Below are 24,276 nucleotides of genomic sequence, written 5' to 3' on the forward strand. Positions count from 1 at the left end.
CTTATTATCACGTGGTTATAAGTGGGTGTGGACATGTTTGGTTTATTATAGGCGGGTGGTGGGACCTGAGATCCATTTCTAGTGGGGTAAAGGCAGCGCCGCACCTCCCATGAGGCGACCTGAAGCGACCTCTTCAGGTGTCGTTATGCCAGGGCCCCGGGGAGGGCGGCATTTTTGCTGACCTAAGCCAGTCCAGGACAAGCTGTCCTGGACTGGCTTAGGGTCACCGTCACTGAGCGGTGGATTGAGGAGGCCGCTGGAGCAGCGCTGCTCCAGTGGCCGCCCCTCACGCTCAGGCAGAGAGCAGGTCCTCTCCCTGCCTGCTCTTTGCCTGCTAAAGACGCCTGCTCGGCCCCCTCCTCGGGGGGGGGGGCTTTCTGACGGCAGAAACCCATGGTTCACCCCTGGGTAAAGGAACCCCAGGGCTCCTATCTAAGGCCCCACGTTGCGGAAACGCAGCTTTTTTGTAATGGAGTAGGAGTGGATTGAGCAGAAGGTAGAGGTATAAGAACGTCCTATATATCCTCCATTCCTTTTGTAACCATTCTTGGCTTTGGCTCAAAAAGACACAGCAAAATCTGCAGCAAAAAAAGCTGCGTTTCCGCAACGTGGAACCTTAGCCTAAATGAAGATAAGGCCCTTCCCTCACCAGCATAGATCTCTCGACCACCCTTACCCTTACACTGCAACTATGTTCAGACACACTGTTATGGCTTTTGGTTGTGTATTTTGCGCTAAAAACTAGCAAAAAAGTACAGTTCAATGATGTGAATGGGTTTTACAAACTTCCTTCTCATGTGGCGGAAAGTATCCATGGATTTTCAGATCTGCCGCATGTCATAGACATTACTTCTTTGATATGGAATTTCACCATGGATTTCACAAAAGCTGAATTCAACTGCAAAGCCGTAGAAAAATTCATAATTTGATCCATGCAGGTTGCCTGCAATAGAAAATATCTGCCACATATGAACATAGTGTCCACCTAGAAAATAAATTGAAAAGGGAATAGAGATACAAAGACAACACTTGCAGAGTAGCGAGGGCCTATCTAGTGTTTAATAAGATAGACTTTAATAGACTTTATGGCTGACACGCATAAACACATAAATATACACGAAAGCTAAACAGCTGCCGGGCACCAATTCTGTTCTTTTTGGTGCCTGATATGTTATTTAGTCTCTGTAATGTCAATAGGGGGTTGTCAGACAGGAACAGACAAGGGGTGTTATTCAGAGCTCCAATCAGAGGCAGCCAGTGTTAGAGCTCAGTCACACCCCCTTGTCTGCTCCGGCCTGACACCGCCCTCCTGACAGTACAGAGACTAAGTAACATATCAGGCACAAAAAATAACAGCATTGATTGCTCAAGAATGGTGGGGGCTACAGAAAAAAATTCCAACTGTGCTGGAATCAGTGGAGCAGTGACTATTAAATGATACAAAGAGCTGGACAAGTATCTTTGCAAACAGTAATTGTTTTGCTGTGCTTGTCTGCGGCATATACCCAACTGCACTCCATTCATGTGGCTGAAACAGGAGAGCAGGGCTCTCGTTACTAAGGGCGAGCTTCCCAATGTATGTTTAACACGGGCTGCCGACAGATGCCATACAGTGGAATATGTCACCCATATGGACTATTATGGCATTTGTTCAACACATACATTTTTACTTTTACTTTATTTTTTTCCCTTTAGTACACTGACTTATAATGGCCAGACTGAAACCAAAAGGACACTCTTATGGCCTTCATCTGGCAACAAATGGTGCGGACACATTTAGGGTGCGCATCGGGTTCATTCACGGCCTATACACTTAACATAGAGGAAAATCGTGTATGGGGCAACTTTACCCCATAATAATATAAAAGCCTAATATTTTTTATAAGGACTATTTTGGCTCAGCTTGCTTTAATATATCATGTGTAGGTATTAATGTCTAATATTTACAATTCACTATATGGAAGTTCTCAAATAAAAATTAAATCAAGGCAATTTATTTCTAAGGAGGGGCAGAAAGCAATTCCCAGCATTCATATCCTTGTGACCAATATCCTATATGTCTACCCAGATGCCACAAACATGGAAGCGAAGTCACATCATAAAAATGCATCTGGTAGAGAGGACACGACCCATGTACCAGACACTACAGACAGTGATCCTGCAGCTCCCTCTACTGGTCAGGATCAGTACCACAGCAAGAAGTCTGTACAAGTCAAAAAAGGTAGGAATATTGTGGAAGTGGTTGATCTATTATTTTACGTACAATTTTATTATTTATCTGTTATTCAGTGAAATTTTAGCTTGGAACTGCGAAAATAAAATCTAAAAAATCTTATAGTTGCTTTTTTGGTTCACGGTTTTTAAACATGTTTTGTTTTATCCGGATACTCTGGTTTCTTCCCACACTCCAAAGACATACTGATAGGGAATATAGATTGTGGACCCTATATGGGACAGTGACTGACAATGTGTGCACTGTGGAATATGATGGCGCTATATAAGTAAGCCAAATAAATACATAATAAAATACTTTGGATTGCTACCTCACATGTCTAAAAATTCTTGGCGTTAGGAATGTAATCGTATTTAGAGGGGTTGTCTGAGACCCAGGCGTAACAAATACTGTCCGAGATTCACAGGATAGCTCATCAATATCAGACTGGTGGGGGTCCGACACCTGGACTTGGCTGACGGACGTCACATACAAGGTACTGCACCAAATAAGCTGATAGGTGCAGGGTTCGGGTGTTAGACCCCCACCAATTTAATACTTGGATTACGCCTTTAAGTGAAGACACTACACAAGTATTTTCTATGAAAGTTAAATTGAAGATTTTGGTCCAAATATGCAAAATATATCGAGGAGTTGTGATAAGACGTCCAAGTCTGTAAAATGATTCAATTCCATCCATAACTCTAGGAGACTTAATGGTAGTGTTAACCTTCCTTACAGTCCGCCATGCTCAGATCACTTATTATTAAAGTGTTCATGGGGGAGGACTTTGCACCATTCAAGTACCTGTCCTGTCATCTCATTTACTAGGCTCCGGGAAACAAGCAAACCTGAAACATAAGACGACAGAGGTTACAAAGATGCAAAAGCCAAAGCCCAGTGATATACATGAGAATAACCCTGAAATGTGAGTAATCTGCCTGGAATCTTCTTTCATCTTAAAGTGTCACTAACATTTTGGACACCTTTTCATTTTCCTGTAGTATATGTATCAGTAATACACTTTGTCATATGAAAGAATTGGAATCTCCTCTTTCATATGACACCAAAAGCAAGTTTGTATGTTTTATAATGTCCAACATATACCTGTATGCAGTGTCCCTGGTCTTCCCTCATATTCTCTACATTTCACACAACCCCGTAATCCATACACACAGAAGCAGAAATGGAAAAATAATAGACAGAATAAAGAGATACAGGATTTCACAGAAAGGAGCCAATATGTGTTAATAAAGTATAATGTCACAAATACGGCTAGAAAAGCAAAAGTTATCCAAAAGTTCAGCAACGCTTTAATGTCTAGATTTTTGGCTACTTATCCGTTATCTATAATTCCTAATCTAGACCCAGATTAAATCTAAATAATATATAATCACTAGTAGGATGTATAGGCATGAGACAGTAAACTGCTTTCTTTCTTGTGATTAACAGCTAGGATGGAGCCCAGAGGTGGCCTGCTGTTAGCTATTAACCCCCTCACCAATCTAGACCACCAGAGATTTTGGACACCCGACGGACCCCATTGTACTTAATGGGATCCATCGGTTGTCATAGGCCGCAACGATATGCATATCTAATACAATGTGTTCTTAGTCTTAAGGATGTAGAGACAGTACCCAGCGAGAGGAAAGAGAATCTGTCTGTCAATCCACAACAGGCAGAAGTCACTCAAGAAAGCGGCCACACTGAGAAGCAGCAGCTAACAGAAGAAGAAGAGCTGGCACTTCTCCAGGAAATCACCAACACCGTGGTCAGTATCCTGCCCGCATTCGCTGCCGCACATTCTCCTACGTGCATTGTTGCTGGATGAGAAAACATTGATCGCAAGGGAAATTCATATTTTTTGACTCATTGGGAGATTTTTATTAAGCAAAATGCACCGGAATTCTGGCTAAAAAATCTGTCTAATATTCCTTGTACCATATTTTCCTATATGAGCGTATCATTTATGATTTTACAAAAGGCGGGCGTGACCTATAAGAAACTGGGGATGGCCTAAATTGTGACACCATGCGCCAAAAATGCATCAACATTGCGGTAATTTTTTGTCCTAGTCTAAACCAACTAATAACTGGTGTAAAGTTAGACTAGATTGTATAAACATATGCAACATTTATCAAACATGACACTTTGAGAAATCTAGAACAGGTTAAGACTGTCCAGTGTAAATCTAAACTTAGTATTAATAAATCTGCCCCATTATATTGTCTGAAAGATCGTCCCCTCACAAGTATTAGCTGTCGGCTCTTTTCTTATCCTGCTTTCCCATTCTCCAATAAGTCACAATATCATACTGTGACATCTTTTTTTCTAGCATGGATTGCTATGTATAAATTAGGTCTCTCCGTGCTGCCTGCAGATAGTATTATGAACTATCATGTGACCTCAGATTCAAAGTCCCCCTGTTCTTCTTCTGTATATATGACTCATCTGCCACTCGTATAATCTGCTCCCTATGGCCCCCTCTGTCACAGATTCCCATTCCACTGTTATTGCCCCTAGTAGCAGATTGTGTATTTTATAGGATGTGTGGTGACATCATCTTCACTGTCAAAGGTCCTGGAAGGTCAATTTTAGTATTGGCTCTGCAGTGATTTGCAGAAACGGGAAATGGATATACAGATACTAGACATGGGTGCAGGTACAAGTCATATAAAGGTAATGGTAGGTTCACACTGATGTTCGGGTGAATCCACCTGAGATTTGGTTTAAAGGGAGTCTATGAGTGGTGACATGCAATCTAAACTAAGGACACGTTGGAATAGTCTTTAGAAAGGCTGTTCTACTCCTACCTCTGGTTAAAGGGGTTGTCCAGGCAAAAATGGAAAACTCTTTTAACTTTTAAATAAGGTGGAGGCATTGAAAAAAGAATGCATACTCCCCTGTCCCCGATGTCCTCCGGAGTGTCCTAGTTCTTCTGCTCTCACTTCTCCCGGATCTCTTCCAGATTTCCCCTGAAGCCGCTGATTGGCCTTTAAGTCCTGAATGGTGCCGTTTCTGAAATTAAAATAATTTTTTTTTGATATATGCAATTGATGCTCAGGGAGGCTAGGGGGCGCTCCCCATATGCTTCGAGCATAGATTCGTCACAGCTCGAATGCCACCTCCTGTGCTGTTCCTACACATCCCCTGAGACATCATGGTGCTCCTCCTCGAAATCCTGCATATGCGCTGCGTATGCTCTGCCACTTCAAGTTCAGGCACAGCCGATGGCACATCCTCTGTCAGCCATCTTTATTCTATTACTAGAGACTCCACGGACTGTTATACCCCAAATCACCCCCGCCCCCATACTCTCCCCTTCGACACCAGCTCCCCCCCCCCCCCCCACTTTACTAGCTTTGGCAATGCCAAATATCTATTTGGACATGCCAATAAAGCCTGTTTGGTTTGATTTGATACTAAACAACCAGCCGGTGGAGCATGTGCTGTTGGGTCTTCCCGAACCCAAAGTGGGAGAGCTGATAGCACATACATGGAATTTCGAACTCTCTGAAGGCAGCGTCAGGGGAAGAGGAGCACCATGACGTCTCAGGCGGCACGTAGGAATTGCACAGGAGGCGGCATTCGAGCTCTGACGAAGCTGTGCTCGGAGCACAGGGAGAGCAACCACATCCTCACTGAGCATCATTTGCATGTATCAGAAAAGTTATTTATGTAAAAAATGGAACCGTTCAGGACTTAACCAGAGGTAGGAGTAGAATAGCTTTTCTAAAGGCTATTCTGACATGTCCTTAGTTTAAAATGTACCGTATATCACGAATGATAGACTGGGAAAGGCGAGTATGGTTTTGAAGTTTTTTTCACCTCCCTTAGCCTATGTAAAATATTACATTTTTGCCTGAACAATCCCTTTAAACCTTCACAAATTAAAAAATTACGTGGCAGGATCCCCTTAACGGAAATGCGTCTCACGAAAATTACCAATTTTATTAATCTACTATGATAAAACCTATTAATTCTAGTAATGTGGGGGGTTCCTCTATAGCAGCCACTTAATTTGCATCACTGACCATATGATAACACCTCTACAGATAACACTACTGACAATAGATAATGGCACAACGTTTCCTCACAAATTTCAAAGGATGGAGAGGGACAGTATGTGAAGGGCGCTATGCGTGCCATGGCAAATTTAGCTCCACCCTCTTCTATGTTGACTTGTCCTTTCTCATCCATTTTTCCATGTACCCTCACACCGTACAATGCTCCTACAGTCACCCTAAAAGTATAGACCCCCACATTATAATGTTCCCCTCCAATTGCCACACAGTATGAAGTCCCTGTCTTGGTGCCCCAGTTTAAACTGGGGGAACTAAAGGAAGTTATTAAACCATGGGGGGTAGTTGGATGGGGACATTAAAGTGGGGCAGTTGGAGGGGGGAGATTAAACCATAGGGGTATCTGGTGGGGGACGTTAAACCATGGGGGCAGCTGGAGAGTGACTTTAAACTGGGAGCAACTAGAGGCAGACATGTGTCCCCCCAGCTACTCCCACAGTTTAATGTTCCTTTCCAACTTGCCCTCAATTTAATGTCCCCCTCCAGCTGCCCCCAGTTTAATGTCCCCCTTCATCTGTCAACAGTATAATGCCCCCTTCATCCGTTGCCAGTGTAATGCCCCCCTACATCTGTCGCCAGTTTCATGTCCCCCTTCATTTGCCTCCAAAGTTCAAACATAAAAAAACACTGATACTCACCTCTCCTCACTCCCCTGTGAAGTCTCTTCTCTTGGTCTGTTCAGGGAGCTGCAGGCATGATATAAGTGACGTTATTACATCGCACCTGCAGAACCCGGGACCTGAGCACACAAAGGTGTACATTACATAAAATGGTAAAGTCTGTCTGCCGATGGCTCCTGCTTCATCACTGTATTTAACTCATCTGTGTCCGGAGAGGATGCAGATGATTTGATATCGGGACATACCTCCTGCCGAACGGAACAGCAGGACAGGACCCGGAATCCAGGACTGTACCGCTGAATCCAGGACGGTTGGGAGGTATGCTTATCTACTTCTACTTTCTGCATAGAGCATGTCTAGAAAACTCTTCCATATACTGCTATGACTCAGCTCCAGACTTTTGATGCCTATGGCCATGACTATGCTGTAAGGCATAACACTAAATGCTGTTAAAGCAGAGGAGAAGCTCAGACAAGATGGCAGCCCCACATTTACATAGAATAGAGTTAAAATCTATAGTCAAACAAAGGTTGTGGGTGAGTCCCTACAAAGTCTAACACCATCCAATCCCTGCTGACCATGCCAGAACGTGTAGCGATACCCACAACCAGCTGTCAATGTGTTTAGAAACTTCCAGTAGGAATAACAGAGGAACGGCATAACACAAAGTTCTAAGGAAAGATGTTCCATAGTTATTTCATGAGGAAAACAAAAATTTACTAAAACTCACATGTCATGAGGGCTCACCGGACCTCCGTAACGGACTTTGAGGATATTTTTTGTAAACTTGGGTATAAAGACTTTCATTCACTTGCCCATATAGTGAGGCACAAACAATTTGCTATGCTCTTCATTTTACCATTGCTTTGACATATCCCTGCTTTGATATGGTTAGTGTTACTTGTGTGCAGACAAAAGAGGCTGGAAAGGGGAAGGGAAAGAAGAAAGCCAAAAGTGAAAAGGTACAAAAAACGGAGAAAGCTCAAACTTCACGGGCCAAGAAAGCAAATCAGAAAGCCGGAGCAGAACAAGGAAAGGCTGTTTTTGTTGTTGGTAAGCAATTTCTAAAAATCAATGCGACCTTGTGAATATTATTGAACTCTGGGTGATATGACATATATCAAGGGAAAGATTCATCTGCAGATGCTTGGGAAATCTAAGATGCATCTTCAGACAAGCAGGTGCTGTGTGTCCAGGGGTGATACTCTCAACGGGTCCTGTGTGGTTCAGGCCTACAAACTCATAAGATGCTTCTGTCTAGAATCATTGGAAGTGCCAGCACACAATCTCCACTGGGTTAGGCTTAGTTCAACCATAAGCAATAATCCAGGCAATTTGCTTCAGACTTCTTGCTTCATCGTGGCCTTTCAGGGGGTAAGGTCCGTAACATGGGCCATCAATATCTGAATGGTGGAAGACCAACCATTGGGATCACTGCCAGAATGATGGTGGACCGTGAAGCTACATTGACACGATAGAGAATAATGACTGTGTGATGTCTGTTTTTTTTAACGGACGTCACACAGCACCATTATATTCAATGTCAATGAATTGGGGCTATTCACATGACTGTTATTTTAACGGTCTGTTCTCGCACGCTGTCAAAATATTGGTCATGTCCTATTTTTGGCTGTTTTCACGGATCCTTCCATACACTCAAATGTATGGGGGATTCGGAAAATGGGTTCAAGATGGCCCTCTGTGGTCATATGAATGTAGCCTCAGCCACGCAGAACTCCGCTGTACAAAGAGTTGGGCTCTGTCCCAGTCCATCAATATTAAAGTCCCAGAAAGTTGCTTAAATGGTTCCCCATACACAGTGCCACTCTCAGCCCAGCTACTGTATTTTACAGGGCAGCCCAGAAATAAAAAAGCAGAAAGCAACATATCTTATCCAAAGAAAACCTCAGAACAAGTAAAGGTGCAAGAAACCATCCATGAAATTCCAGAAACACCCGAAAAGACACAAGAAGAAGAGGAGGACAATGATACTGAAAGAGAAAGTGAAGACTCTTATGTCATAGAATACCATGAGAGGACTCCAACTCCAACACCGTTCGATGATATTCCCCCTGAATCAGAGAGAGGTGTATCCCCCGAGACATCCGACCAGGTATCGGAGCAGGCAGCTGCTACGCTAGAAGTGACAAGTCAAACCAACGAAGACGACTATTCCTATAGTGAAACTTCAGAGGTACCTTCTGTTTTTCCATGTTTATAACATGTCCATAAATCCTACATTACTTGTACAGCATTCAGTATATGGGCTTGGCTGAGCTGCCATAAGGATTGTCTAGGGCTGCGGTACTGTCTAAATGCTATCTGTAGTGCTCAGTATGGGGTCAGTATACAGTCCGAACCTTCACTGTAGTCCATGTTCCTCTGTGTAGTCTACTGTATGTTCACCTACAGGTAGTACTTGGACCAGTACAGTACATGAAGGGCCAGGGAGCGCAGTATACCACAATTGTCTTTACTGTACCTCCATTATCAAACTGGAGAACACATTTCCTGAATATGCTCATGTGAATAAGCCTTTATTGACATTTTTTTTTATTCTCTTTTAAGCTATAACCTCAAAATGCAACTAAAAACACAGAAGAAAAAAGTGAAAACACATCGGGTTTTTTTCTGGAGCATTTACATTAAGTTTTTGTTGCGTTTTTCTCTGAAATATATAGGAAAACACTTGTTAGAAAATGCTATTTTTTTCCCACAATGCATGGATGAAATTAATGAAATCTAATCTACTTTTCTGTTACTGTAAAATGCTAGGTTTTTTTCCATTGCATTTCCACGATTTGGGGTCTTAGCATCACAGTAGTTACTGGGGTACCGAAGTACCAGGTTAGTAAGACCCAGATGTAATAACACTGCCCCTACATCATAGCTTGCCTGAAGCCAAAGAGGCAGAAGCCCAATGAGCTCAAGAATTCGGGACCTACATGTGTCTACACTGGGTGGTTCTTGTGCGGTCAGGGTGAATGACCAACCCTGTGATTGGAGCTGCGTTATATAGTTATGGAGCATACTTAAAGGGGTTTTCAAGGATTAGAATAGTAAAGGCCCATCAACATCAGGTTTCTGAGGGCTCAACCCTTGTCACTTCCATCGATCAATTGTTTATAGAGGCCGTGGTACTCAGTTGAGCGCTCCTGCCTCTCCATTGTCTGTTAGTAGCTCCTGTCTGGTTAGTAGTGGAGACGCATAGGACGCATAGTCAAGTGAATAGGATAGGGCAACAATACCCTGCAGCTCAATAGACAGGTTGAACAGCTATTCGACAGGGATGCCAAGGGTCAGACCCCCGCCAATGTACCGTAATATTAAAGGGAAGTGGTCACATGGAAAATGCTGTTCAATCTGCAGACAGCATATTATAGAGCAGGAGGAGACAGTGATGGATAGGCTCGTGTAAAGGATTAGTATAATTTGTCATTTATCTATTACAATCTCTGTTGAGAAGTCACAGAGGCGGTCTTATCACTATCTCTGTATGTGCTGTCAGTCACTGATAGATCCGCCTTCTTGACTGTTCAAGATAGAAAGCACAGAGATTTTATTGGATAAATAATGTATATGTTTGTGGGAAAAGATTCCGTATAATCTGTCCTACTGCTCTATAACATACTGCCTACAGATTGGACGGCATTTTTTCATGGCCTATTTTAATAACAAGCCATTAGTATTCTGGTCTTAGAAAGCCCCTTGAATAGATGAAGCCTCAGTGTATGATCTTGGTGGATATTATAAGGGTGTAACCGACATGTGACGCAAGTACATTAACTTATAGTCTCTGCTCTTACAGTAACATCTACATATATCCATGTTTGGTTTTTAGGTGACTAGCAGCTCTGTCCGCCAGAGAAGGTCATCACGAGTCCGTGAGATCTCAGAGAAAGCAGAAAGGAGAAGACTTGAGGTAGAAAGGAAAAGGAGAGAGCGAGAGGAGCAGCTACGTCTAGAGAAAGAGCAGCAGGAAAGACTGGACAAGATGAAGGAAGAGTTTGAACAAGAGCAAATGAGAAGGGCAGAGGAACTACGGTCAGTATAACTCTGTGGTAAGACTCTAGATGGCACAGGATCTGTACTCTCACTTATAGTAGCTAGGACCTTTCTATTATAAAGAAGTGGGGCATGGCCTCATCACTGGAAAGCACAGGACACAAGGGTGCAAAGGCTAGGCTCCTCCCAGGAAACTTTCCACTTGCCTCCCCCAGCACAGCGCCCCCTTTCCTGACCTCCACACAGTATAACGCTCCATGTATACATACTATAATGTCCCATAGCGGCCCCTCCACACAGTATAATGCCCCACAGTGGCCCCTGCACAAAGTATAATGTTCCATAGTAGCCCAGCTACACAGTATTATGCCCCATAGCGACCCCTCCACACAGTATTATGCCACATAGTGGACCACCCATGAATTAATATTATACTCTGGGGTCTTTTCAGATCCCAGAGTATAATGATCAGAGGCCTAGGGGAGGTGACAAACATGAAAACCAGTGTTACTTACCGTTCCGCCTTTAGCCTCTCTTTAATCTTGTCCCAGACGTCACATGGGCCACGACAGTGTTGTGACACATAAAGAGTCCGGCCTGGGCCATGGAACGTCTGGGACATCACTAAAGTGGCCTGGAGATTGCATGGAGTCAAACCAGAGCACAGGAGAGGTGAGCTACACTGGTTTTTATGTTTTCTCACCTCCTCTGGGCCTCCGATCATTATACTCTGGGGTCTAAAAAGACCCCAGAGTATAATAGCAGTATTTGCTGGGGTTCATCCAACAAATACTCTTGCCGTGGGCTCACAGCCTCACTTACTCGCTCCTTCTCACAGCCGCATCCTTCTGCCCTCCAGGGGGCCGCAACGACATGATATGGGATGCAGAAGGGGAAGCGCAGGCAGCTGTGAGCAGGAGCGGGGTCAGGAAGTAAATAGGGCGGTAACAAACAACTGCTGCTAATCAAATGTCCTTGATAAACTAATCATTAGCAAGTGTGTCCACTTCTATAAAAGCAGAAGTTTAGGCAGTTTGCTGGTGTGGAGCATTGAGGCACGTGTTATTACAATGTCAAGGAGGAAAGACATCATCAATGATCCTGAAGAGGCAACTGTTGCTACTCATCAATCTGGGAAAGTGTTATTAGGCCATTTGCAAACAATTTGATGTCTATCATTCTACAGTGACAAATAATATTTACAAATTGAAAAAAATTCAAGACAGTTGAGAATTGTCCAGGAGTTTGCAAAGTTGCCTCTAAACAAACTACAAGACATCTGGAATAATGTAATTTGGACTAAAGAGGCCAAAGTGGAGATGTTTAGCCATAATACACAGCACAACATAGTGAAGGGCAAACACAGCATATGACCATGACCACAAACACCTTATATCAACTATCAAGCACATTGGTGGAGTGGCCATGATTTGGCCTTGCTTTGCAGCCATAGGAACTGGGGACTATACAGTCATTAGTATATAGAGGAGTTCCTCTTGGTCTACTCAAAGTATTCTAGAGTCAAATCTGAGACCATCTATCCATCGATTAAGGGTAAGTTCACACGATGTAACGTGCCGCGTGATGTGGCACGTATACGGCGTGTGAGAGTTTGCGTGCCGTAAAAACTCCCATTGATTTCAATGGGAGTTAGGATCATATACGCCGCGTTATTTTGCGGCCGTATATGGAGCTCTAGTCATGTATAGTGAATTGCTTGGTATTAGTAATAATGGCCAATAATCACAGCGTTTGTCCCCACAGACTACGGAGGAAAGAAGAGGAAGAAGAAAGGCAGCGCCAGGAGCAGGAGAGAGCTCGCAGGATGCAGCTGGAACAGCAAGCACTGGAAAGAGCACGACAGCAGCAAGAAGAACACCGCCGCAAACTGCAAGAAATACAGCGGAGGAAACAGCAAGAAGACTTGGAAAGAATAGGTAAGAGTAGAATATAGCATAAACTAGAAAAGTACACCATGACAAAGCCTGTTTCCGCATTGCGGTGAGTATTTTGCCACAACAAAGACTCACTGCCACTCTACCCCTTGCAAAACTGTAAGGAGGCAGTGGGAAAAGACTCCTTTGATCACATTGTAGACCATCTCAGTGCCCATTACTTATATGGGCAGAGCACCCCAATGTTCAGTGAAGGACCTCAGGGCTGTAAGCCTAACAATTGTGCGTACCATTATGCAATGTTCAGAAAACTCTTCTCCAAAACATCTAACCATACCAATAAGGAGGAGGGGGATGCAGCTGCAGTCTCTTTGCTTTGTACATCACACCAAAGAGCAAACCAACTCAGCAAACATTCGGAAAAATCAGCAAAGGGAACGAAAAAGACCCAAAGCATGCAGGTTAGACACGTATCTATAGCTCCAAAGAAGATCAACAATTATATTTCTCAAGGCACCAAATAATAAAGACATATCTATAACAATCTCTACAATACATTTCTGACATTAATGAAGACTAGTGGACGGCATAAGGAAACACAAAAATGTGAATATAGATTTAATGCTAGTGCAGTTTTGCCCCATAATGTCAACTCTCAATGTCCTTAATAAAGTACAACTTCTCAAGACGTAAAAGACTCTCAAGACTACCTCATAAAGCGTAAAAATGGCTTTGTGTGCTGAGGGCAGAGCAGAAGAGATAGCATGCACCTGCCTGCTAGGATGACGTTTCATCCAAAGCTTCATTTCTCCAGAGTCGGAGCGTCAGAGGCAGAACGAAAAGGAGCGTTTAGAAGCAGAAGAACGTATGCGGCTCCTAGAGATGGAAGCTGAGGAAAGAGAGGAATACCTAAGGAAGAAGCGGGAAAGAGAAGAACAAGCCAGACGGGAAGCAGAGGAGAGGAGGCTGAAGGCCGAGGAAGAAGCCAGATCTATAATGGAGGAAGCACAGAGACAAGCTGAACTGTTGGCCAGGTAAGTGTATGAATATGATGGAAATGATCCTGCTGGGTTTTTTAGGGTATGTTCACACACAGTTTTTTGCAGGCGGCTTTTGACGCAGAATCCGCCTCAAAATCCACCTGCAAAGACATCTCCCATTCATGTCAATGGGACTCACTCACTTTTTTCCCCACTAGCGTTCCCCACCGTTTCTGTCTGGTTGGACTTCATCAGCGCAGCCTAGGGAGAACTGATTTGGTAAAAGTGGGGAGGCAGATATCAGCGTCAGGGCAGGTTTTGGAGCTGATTTTGAGACATAATCCACCCAAACTTCTGTGTGACCATACCCTTAATAGGATTGAAAGTCTAGGTTATAGGATGGCTAAGGACAGAGGTATCATAGAGACCACAAATACAGCTCCTATGTGTCATGTTAAACAACTGCTAGAGACCTAATGTATCGCTGTGTTCTGGTGCCCCCTACCCTTTATGTATGGCACTGGGAATAGGTGTAGGATAATATATATAATTCTGGTCAGTGAATTGTAGAATTGTATGCAGGAGTCTGGTGAATGGCTAATATGTGTTCTGTCTTGACAGGCAAACTGCAGCTCTGGAGCAACAGCTAAAATTCAATCGAGGGCTTCTGAAGGAATCAGTTGGCTTGGACCAGACCCAAGGCATCTCCAGACCCTGGGTATTCTCTTATTATGAGTTTCTGGAGCTACTTGGTATACCTCTGCCAGTCGAAGGGGAGTAAGCACTGTTCACATGCTACAGAAAAATCCAATAGACATCCATATTGTAAATTCACGTGTATGTTTTTGCTTTTTTTTTTTTTTTCCTCTGAAAAGACTGGCATTCTGTAATACATGGCTAAAATAAGCCAGCAAGGGATAGAAAAAGAACGGAGATCCAAGGGCACAATACTGTGATGTCATGTTCCAGTTCATAGTCATATGCCAAGCACATTGCTCATAGAGGTTCTCGGTACAAAACGTTCTCAGAAGGAAGCCAGACTCCATTCAGTAATCTGAGTCAGGTCCATCCGAAAAACATCCTACACTCTCTGACGGATCAGAATAACAGAGAGGCGACGTTAGTGTGAACCTAGCCTGATATGTCACACCACGATCAGCTTAAGCTAACTGAAGTGTTTTACCCAATATATTGCTTTATCCATTTTACAGCTCATTCTGCCTCCGCAGTGTTTGCAGCTCCTTGCCTAGGTTTCAGGTTCCTACTGGCCACATTGGTGATGTAAATCACTGATCCCGGCAATCTCTATTCTCTTCATTATCATTAATGGCTAATGGAGTCATCTGTTGGCCCTAAGTGGATTTTCAAGGGCTAGGGCTCCTTGTGGTGCAAATGGCATGGTTTGGCCACAGCAGAAAAAAATCCAGAGTTTTTCAGTCACTGCAAAATGGATGGAATTCTAAGCAAATCCCACCGACACATTGCGGAAAAATATGTGCAGCGGACACGCTATGAATTCCATAACTGTTGCAGTTCTGGAATTCGCATTATGTCAGTTATACCTACAGAAATCTATAAGTATAATGGAAGCAGAAAGTCTGCAATCCCGGAGCCCGCTACATGGGGTATTAGCCTAAAGCTGAGGCCCCATGTTGTGGAAACACACGTTTTTTTTGTTGCAGATTTTGCTGTGAGCAAGTGCCAGGAGTGGATTGAGCAGTAGGTAGAAGTATAAGAACTTCCTATTTATTTCTCATTCCTTTCGTAGCCACTCATGGTTTTGGCTCTTAAAACCGCTGCAAAATCTGCAATGAAAAAAAAAAAAGGTGGGGCCTCAGCCTAAAAGGGTTTTCCCAGGAACATAATCCTATTTATATTTGTAGACAAAAGTTAAACATTTTTGCAAAAATAAGTCAATAAATATTCTGCATTCTTATAAAGATTTTCTATTCTATAACTACCTTACTGGTGACATCTTTTGTCTCGATCTTTCTTCAGGTGGATTCCGCGGCTGAATCACATCCGCCTCACAACCCTCCCTCCGGAGCCCAATCTGGAGAGGAGTGCATGACTGAATGCTGGTGCACTGTATGCACTTCTCCGGCATCCAGACGCAGCTAGCCGCCTTTTGGACCGGATTCTGAGGTGGCCTCCGCCTCAAAATCCGGTCCAAAAAATTCTGTCTGAACCCCCGGCCTTAGGGTACATTCATACAGAGTATTTTGGTGAGGAAAAAATCTGCTTCAGAAATTTGGTTTTTTGAAGTGGTTTTTGGAGCATTTTTTGAGGGTTTTTTTCCCCCTCGAGCACAGTGTATGGACCTTGAAAAACCCGCTAGCGTTTTTTCCCAATTCTGCACCTAAATTCGCAATGCAGATTTTCCACCTCCCATTGTTGGTTTTTGCAGGCGAAATCCACCTGAGGCTAAGGCCCCACGTTGCAGAAATTTAGCTTTTTTTGTTGTTGCACATTTTGTTGCGTTTTTTGAGCCAAAGCCAAGAATGGCTACAAAAGAAATTGGAAATACACAGGCAGCTCTTACACTTCTACCTTTTGCTCAATCCATTCCTGGCGTTGGCTCAAAAAACCACAACAAAATCTGCAACAAAAAAAATTTTCTAGCAGAAAAATTCCGCAAGTGGAAAAAAGGGATTTTGGTGTACTCACCTGTAAAATCCTTTTCACGTTGTTTCACTGGGGGACACAGCACCATGGGTATAGACCTGGTCACTAGGAAAGAAAAAAGTTGTCTCTGCCCACACAGGCTATACCCTCCCACTGACAGTGCACTCAGTCAGTTTTTTTCCTAGTGTTGTAGGAGTTTCGTACCACAGCAGTAGGAGAGATTCCAAAAACAAGAATATGGAACCAACCACCAAGCACAAACCTAAATTTGTGAAGAAATAAAACCCCATATATCAAATAACAACAGGTGGGACCTGTGTCCCCCAGTGAAACAACCAGAAAAGGATTTTACAGGCGAGTACACCAAAATCCCTTTTTCTCATAATATTTCACTGGGGGACACAGCAACCATCGGACGTCCAACAGCAGTCCCTGAGGGAGGGAAAAAACAGACAGTCCTGAGAACAATTGGCACACTGCTGCGTGCAGCACCCTCTGACCAACTGGCATTAGCAGAAGATACAGAAAAGATCTGGTAACAATTTGGTGAAAAAAAAGTGAACCAAAGTCCAGGAAACACCTCTGTACCAACAAACAGAAGCCTGAAGCCAAACAGCCCCAGAGGTACCGACAACCTTGTTAGTGTAAGCTGCTACACGGAAGGGCGAATCATTACCCTTTAGCTATAAGGCTTCCAAATGACAGACCGGATCCATCTAGAAATGGACCCCCTGGAAGCGGCAAGCCCTTCCTAGATCTCTCTGGAAGATCAAAAATGAGCATCACAGCGCCGAAGAGGATCTGTGAGAGTCTGAAAAACCGTCCGCCCGGAACAACATCCAGGCAGTGGAAGGCGCTCAAAAGGGTGCTTAGGCTCTGGCCAAAAAGACGGCAAGACAATGTCCTCATTAGTGAGACTAGCGGATGTCACCTAGTAAGAAAAGATGGTTGCGGATGAAGACCACCCTGTCCTGTGAAGAACCAAGAAGGGAAACTGGCGAGGCAAGCTGCCAGCTCAGAGCCCTACAAAAAGAAGTGATTGCAACAAGAAGAGAAGTGGAGCTTTTCTTAGAGGCTCCAAGAAAGAGCCTGAAGTACCACAAGAATGAGGAAAATATTAAGGATCAACTGGAAACCAGAAGGAGGGACAGACTGCGCCATACCCTGGAAAAAATATATATTTTTTTAACCTGAGCACGGAAAATCAGGGCCTACTGGAAGAGAAGGAAGCGCAGATAACTGACCCTTCAGGTAGAAGCCAAGACCCTGATCCAACCCAGCTGAAGAACACCAGGATCCTGGGCAAGAAAAAGACGATAATCTACAGTTCCGCACCAGCGGACATAAGACTACCAAGTGCAATGGAAAATCCTTGCTGACTGAAGCTCCCTGGCCTAGATTAAAAAAAGAAAAAACAGGCCTAGAAAATAATATGGCCTCAACCGCCATATCGCTAAACGTAGCTAATGTAAGGGGAGGTGGAGGGTCCTTTGGAGAGCAAATCCTCCCGCAGAGGAGCAGGCCAGGGCGTCTGCCAACATAACGAAAGGTCTGTGTACTAGCCAGACAGGGCCAGTATGGAGATACCTGGATAGCAGGCATCTGCTCGACCATGAGTCCCTTGAAAACCTGAGGAGGAAGAAAGAGGGAAGAACAGATACCGAAATGGATAACCCCCACCAGGGAATCACAAGAGCGTTGAACACAAACGTCTGAGGATTCCTGCATCTGGCCATGCATAGAAGAACCTTGAGGTTAAAACAAGAGGCCACAAAAAAACAGCCTGGCTCTCAATCACGCCCTAGATAGTCAAAAAGACGATGGCAGTGGAACAGTTGGGCTGAAAACGAGCCGGCAAAAAGGGGGGGGGGGTTTGGTGTCCAGGGTACAGAGTGTGAAAGAAGACCCTCAGTTCCAACAGATAAACTGGAGGGAGGATTCCTCCCTGACCACCGTTCCAGAACATTCTGGACTAGTAACCTTGCATCCCCCTAAAGGCTGGCGTCGATATTGACAGCTGCCTTGGATGAAAGACAAGGCGTCCCAAGGATAAAATCAAGAGAGGAGCGCCATACATCAAGTTCAATCCAGCTGAACCGTTGAAGATCCATAGAGATCTACAACAGGAAAGATTGTCTGTCCTGCAGAGGAGCCTTGGCTAGAGGAACTTCCAGCCACACCTCTGGGGCGGAACACAGCCATGAGAGGGGCCAGCGCAATGCACAAAGAAATTCACCCAGTTCCATAAAGGCAACTACGAATAGCAGAGACTCCATGCGAAGGATTAGAACTTCAGACAAACCTGTTGAGAGACTTCAGGTCCAGAATGGAACAGAGAGAACCGTCCCTTCTTTGAAACAGCAAGTAGGCTGAAACAAAACCCTGGAACATAGGGAAGGAGGCACGGGTGCAATCACCTCCCGAACCCAGGCAAGTCAAATCTCCCAACAGACGAGCCGATGATTCCCCATTCGAAGATCCCCGGGCAGGGGAAGACCTAAATGCATATTGGATCTAGTCAGATCAGACCAAAAAGGCTAAAGCAGGTACGCCAGGCAGGTCTGGGCTAGAAAGAGGGCTTCTTGGAGCGCGAATCCAGGAGATTACCCCCAGCAGAAGAAGATGATATGCCCTGAACTCCTCAGAGGAAGCAGGAAACTTCACCTCCAGTCGCTGCTTCAAGCTCTTCACAAAGGAACAGCTATGTTCACCAAACAAGGGTGTAGAGCAACCACAATCCTCAAGGAAACAGGATCAATATTCCAGAATAGAATAAATAATGTGACACATAGCTCCAACATCAGCAGCGGCTTTGGCAATAACAGCGAGCCACTAAAAAGGAAGCATCACATAGGCATTTAGAAGCGTATAGAAACTGCTCCACCAGAAACTGATAGTCCTGCAGAGCTGACACATCAGCCAGATGTCCTCAGTTGATTCCCGCAGGTGATACAATTAACCCAGGATACAGCAACAGGAGGGACGCTGGTAATCCTGCAAAGCTGACGCATCAGCCAGACCAGCCCTCAGCTGATTACCGCAGGCACGGTCCTGAAGCGGCAAGAAAGGACGCACAAAACTAGCCGCAAACAAAAAAAAACAACTTACGGCTCGTTCACATCAGCATTGTGAACTCCGTACTTGAGGTTTCCGTTTCCTGCCTAAAACAGAGGCAGGAGACGGAAACCTGCAGGAGTCTCTCTCACCCATTCATTTGAATGGGTGAGAAGGCTGTCCGGCCGTGAGCGGCGGTGAGCGTTTTATGCTCTCCGCCGTGAAACCGGGTTTTATAATCCGGACACAGAGTCGGACATGCAGTACTCTGTGTCCGGATAAAAAAAATCCAGTTTCGTGGCGGAGAGCCTAAAATGCTCACCGCCGCTCACGGCCGGACCCGGTCTGTGGTTTCCGTCTTCTGGCATGCAGAAGACGGAAACCACAGAACGGACAGGAGAACGCTAGTGTGAACCTAGCATTAGCCACAACGTCTAGCCTTCTAAGAGGAAAATCACAAGAGAGGCAAAGTTACCTAGAGGCCAAAAAGGCAGCCCTAGAAATCTGGCAATGGCCGACTCGGTCCACCCAGAAAAAGAAACAGCACATCTGAACTCCTGGAACAACCAGGGTACGGGCTGGATAATCACTATTTCTGCCAAATATAGTAAAAAATCCTCATGGTTAATAAAAACTAAGATGTACAGCAGCTATGTGGAGGGAGATACCCTTCTGAGCAACAGCCCTCGAGCCCTCTGTCAGTTGAAAAGTATCACAACTGTACGGGCAAACTCCTGCGTAGCATTGCTACCATGTGTCTAGCTGGAACTCCTGCTCGGAGTCAGAGGCGTCCCCAAAAAAAAACAGAGCAAGCAGGGGAAAATATTCACCTGAGTAATGGCCCTTGATTCTTAGACAAGTGTCTCAGACCTGACGCAGCAGAAGCTAGCGTCCTACCCGCCAGTGAGGTCGCGGCCTCAGTAGAAGCCGCGGCTGCCGCAGGGAGCTGGCCGAGAGGCCGGGGCATGGAGGGGTCTAGTGCGGCCTACCCATCGGTGAAGCCGCGACCACCTGTGTAACTTCCCTGATTAGACCCATGAGGAAGGGGGAAAAAAAAAAGGGGACCCAGGGCACACCTCCACTCCCCCACAACCGCCATGACCCCAGGGATCCGGGGTAGTAGATAAAAACGGGGGGAGAAAAAAAGTACTTACCTCTACCCTCCAATACTTACCAGTCCAGCGTCTTCAGGCGCCACAGACTCACCCCCTCGGTGATACCTCGCACCAAAGGTGGAGTCTCCGGAATCCAAGCACTGATGCAGCAACAGGGGACTGGGTGACTGGGTGTACCAAAGTGCTTGCGCCTGCAGTGGGTAAGACTAGTGTAGCAGTACACTGACAAACCCCCTGCCCCTGAAAAAGAGAAGAAAAAATAAAACGATGCAAGACAGAAAGACCTGACTCAGGTCGTGACTGCCTTCTACGACACTAGGAAAAAAAACTGACTGAGTGCACTGTCAGTGGGAGGGTATAGCCTGTGTGGGCGGAGCCAACCGTTTTTTCTTTCCTAGTGTCCGCTTCCTAATGACCAGGTCTATACCCATGGTTGCTGTGTTCCCCAGTGAAATATTACGAGAAAATAAAGTGAGCGGAAGCCATAGAACTTTATCCAGGGCTTTTTTTTCCACGTGGATTCTGACGCGGATTCAGCGTCAAAATCAGCACCCAAAAGCTCAGTATGAATGAACCCTAAGAGAACCAGTACCTGTTCTGTTACACAGCTGACACGTTGTAGTAGTGGTTTTCCTATAAACATAACTATATATAAACGCAGACAATAGTTGAACATTTTTGTAGCTAAGTAATTTCACTGAGTTTTAGGGAGCCTTCACACAGAGTTCATGCTCCGTTCATTCTGAACGTAAACTTGTTCAGAGTGAGTGGCGTAAAAACAGATCCCATTGATTTTTATGGGTGCCGGCATACGCGCGCTACCCATTGAAATCAGTGGGAGGTTTTTTTTGGTTTTTTTTTTACCTATTGCTTTCAATGTGATACACGCATATGCCGGCACCCATAGAAATCAATGGGATCTGTTTTTTATGCCGCTCACTCTGAACGAGTTTACGTTCAGAATGAGCGGAGCGTAAACTCCGTGTGAAGGCTCCCTTAAAGATTTTTTTCTAACCATCTAAGGCTAAGTTCACATCTGCGCTCAGCTGTCCGTTTTTCAGGTCCGACTGCTAAAACAGCGGTTACCCATAGACAAGACGGACCCCATTATAGTGTGTCGTTTTCATACTGAGAACAGCGGAGAGAAAAGATGTGAACATAGCCTTAGTGACAGTCGGTTGTCTTGATCCGTCGCCGATTGATACAACCATGATTGCACGAAAAAGAGGAATGGCACAACCGTTTTGAGAAAAATGCTCCAGAATTGCGTGATTATGAAGACTGAAATTACCATAAACACATCAGGAAAGCTGACCGGTCCTCTCTAAAGGGAACATCTTTGTAGAAACACTGCTGAATAGCCATAGAATTTTACAGCACAAACTGGATAAGATTTTAGAAAATCTGCAGATTGATGTGCAGCATTTGGATGAGAATATGTGTGTGAACTGACCTGTGTGCAGATTTTTTTTTTTTTAAATCAGATTTCACTGTGGATTTGACGTATTGTAATGCAATGGGTGAATTCTGTAGCAAATCTGCAGCATTTGTCAACATTCCTGCCTGCATTTGTACATGAAGATAACGCAGGGCGCTCCTTGTGAGTCAAGATAACAATTCATTGTGTTTAACAATCAGTTATAATAGTACCGTGTCCAAGCGGCATACAAAGTTCATACACGATATCAAATACAATAAATAGAACATGAAGAGTTGAGACATGAATATAGGTCTTTGTACAGTCCCAGGCATTTTCAGTAGTTATAACTTACTTTAGTGGGAAGATCTGGTACAAAAATAACGAACTACAATTCAGACGCATGTATATGTAAAATATGAACATGCCAGGGATCAGGAGTGCGGGTATGAAGTGACAATAGTCAGTGCCATAGGGAAATACAGCAGTTGCTGGATCTGGAGGTATGTGGAATCAGGGCATGCAGAACAGGGGGGTCAGGCCTGCCCCCAGCACTCCAGTGTCCCCCACTGATGTCCAGTCCAGTGGCTCCCGGGAGGCTTATTAAGGACCCAGGACATCAATAGTGACGTATGCAAGTGACGTCCCGGGTCCTCGCCTGTGACTGATGAGGCCTCAGCTGTGACATGCGAAAGACTTCCATTGGAACAAGTCCCCGAGTGCCACTGGACTGGACAGCGGAGAGTTGGAGACAGGCGAATTATTTTTTATCCCCTATCTGCCCCTGTTCTGTATATCCTGGACATCCACTTTAATTTACTTGCATCACTTATTTACATAGGGAGGCACTTACGGCATTTCCTCTTACTACTACAAATATCTGGCTCTCTCTTCAGTATGAATGTCATCATTCCTTCATGATCAGACATCTAATGTGAGCTTCATATGCTCTCTCTCTCTCTCTTCCTGTATGAAGCCATGAGTAGGTCTCATTCTATACTGTCCCTTCTGGGTGGTGGGTTTATTTTATAGTTTATTTGTATGGTTATCTTTTATTGGAGTTTTATTTGATTAGATATGATCTTCTTTAGGGATGGTCCTATTCTGTGAATCACTTATTTACTTGCAGGAAATATGTGGAAAAACTACATTTGCACATGATTCATCTTCCTGCTCTCGGTCTCTGTGTACTCCCCCACACCCCTCCTTTCTCCATTTCATTCTCTCCCTTAGAATGAAATCACAGGACACCCGCACTCCCTCCCTCCTACATGGTCTGTGTTGTGTCACAGTACTTTAGCAGTACAGCCACTCTCCTCCACACATCTGACCAGGTAATAAATGACTCCTCCATCCAAAATCAGTATGTGGAGATGACACAGGCAGTGGGGGTACACAACCTTTCTGCTGTATCCTGCAGGAGGGCAGGAATAGACCCAGGGTGAGTGGCTTCAAGCAGCAAGGAGGTCACATACTGCTGTGACATTTCGTTTGCTGGCTGAACTGCTCACATGGAGGGTTAGTGAGCTTGTAAACAAAATGACACAGCTATGGTCACGACCCTAATATAAAACCGTGAAACCATGCCATAGTTAAGCAAAATATAAATATTAGGAAGTGTTTTGTATTAATGCATCATTTGTTTTAAAAACTGGATAACTAAGTTCACATTGCTGTTTGCAAAGTCTGTTGCCGTCATCCATCATAGGATGAGAGCAATGGACTTCAGCACTGGAATGACAGACACAGCTTTCTTCCGTTATGTTTGTAGTTTCTGAATGGAAGAAAAAGTCCTATGGTAAGAAGTGATTTATAGTCTGAATGAGGAGGGATATAATTTATATATATGACCATGTATCTTGCCACAGCATAGCAGTGTAAAAGTAGACTATACTGGGCCATACATGTTCTATGACACAGGACAAAAATCTTTCTGGCAGGGGCAAAGCGGTGGCTCAGTGGTTAGCACTGCAACCTTGGAGTCCTGGGTTCGATTCCCGCCAGGAACAACATCTGCAAGGAGTTTGTATGTTCTCCCCATGTTTGCCTGGACTTCCCTCCATTCTACAAAGACATACTGATTGGAGAAAATGTACATTGTGATCCCTACAAAAAAAAAAAAAAATCTTTCTGGCATTGATAGGACAGAAGATCTTGTGTCTACCTTATAGACATTTCATCGGCAGTCTACTACTTTTCAGGCGATTGCACCCCCTAACACAATAATACGCCCCCAAAACGTTCACAACAGAACCAAAACATGATCTCGGA

At 44.5% G+C, this 24,276-nt stretch overlaps 1 protein-coding gene across 1 annotated transcript in view; it reads left to right on the plus strand.

The window, feature by feature from the left end:
* KIAA2012 (KIAA2012 ortholog) overlaps window positions 1–14,641 on the plus strand; it is a 106,872-nt gene extending 92,231 nt beyond the window's left edge. Inside the window, exons 20-28 of the mRNA XM_075285413.1 lie at window positions 2,069–2,221; window positions 3,044–3,140; window positions 3,827–3,983; window positions 7,826–7,967; window positions 8,768–9,108; window positions 10,756–10,958; window positions 12,684–12,856; window positions 13,629–13,848; window positions 14,416–14,641. Of these exons, the coding sequence (XP_075141514.1) occupies window positions 2,069–2,221; window positions 3,044–3,140; window positions 3,827–3,983; window positions 7,826–7,967; window positions 8,768–9,108; window positions 10,756–10,958; window positions 12,684–12,856; window positions 13,629–13,848; window positions 14,416–14,575 (1,646 nt within the window). The 3' untranslated portion in view covers window positions 14,576–14,641. The remainder of the gene's footprint in view (window positions 1–2,068; window positions 2,222–3,043; window positions 3,141–3,826; window positions 3,984–7,825; window positions 7,968–8,767; window positions 9,109–10,755; window positions 10,959–12,683; window positions 12,857–13,628; window positions 13,849–14,415) is intronic.
* The last annotated feature ends 9,635 nt before the right edge of the window (window positions 14,642–24,276 follow it).

Source organism: Leptodactylus fuscus, chromosome 8 (assembly GCF_031893055.1).
Source record: "Leptodactylus fuscus isolate aLepFus1 chromosome 8, aLepFus1.hap2, whole genome shotgun sequence".
In the NCBI taxonomy this organism is placed as follows: domain Eukaryota; kingdom Metazoa; phylum Chordata; class Amphibia; order Anura; family Leptodactylidae; genus Leptodactylus; species Leptodactylus fuscus.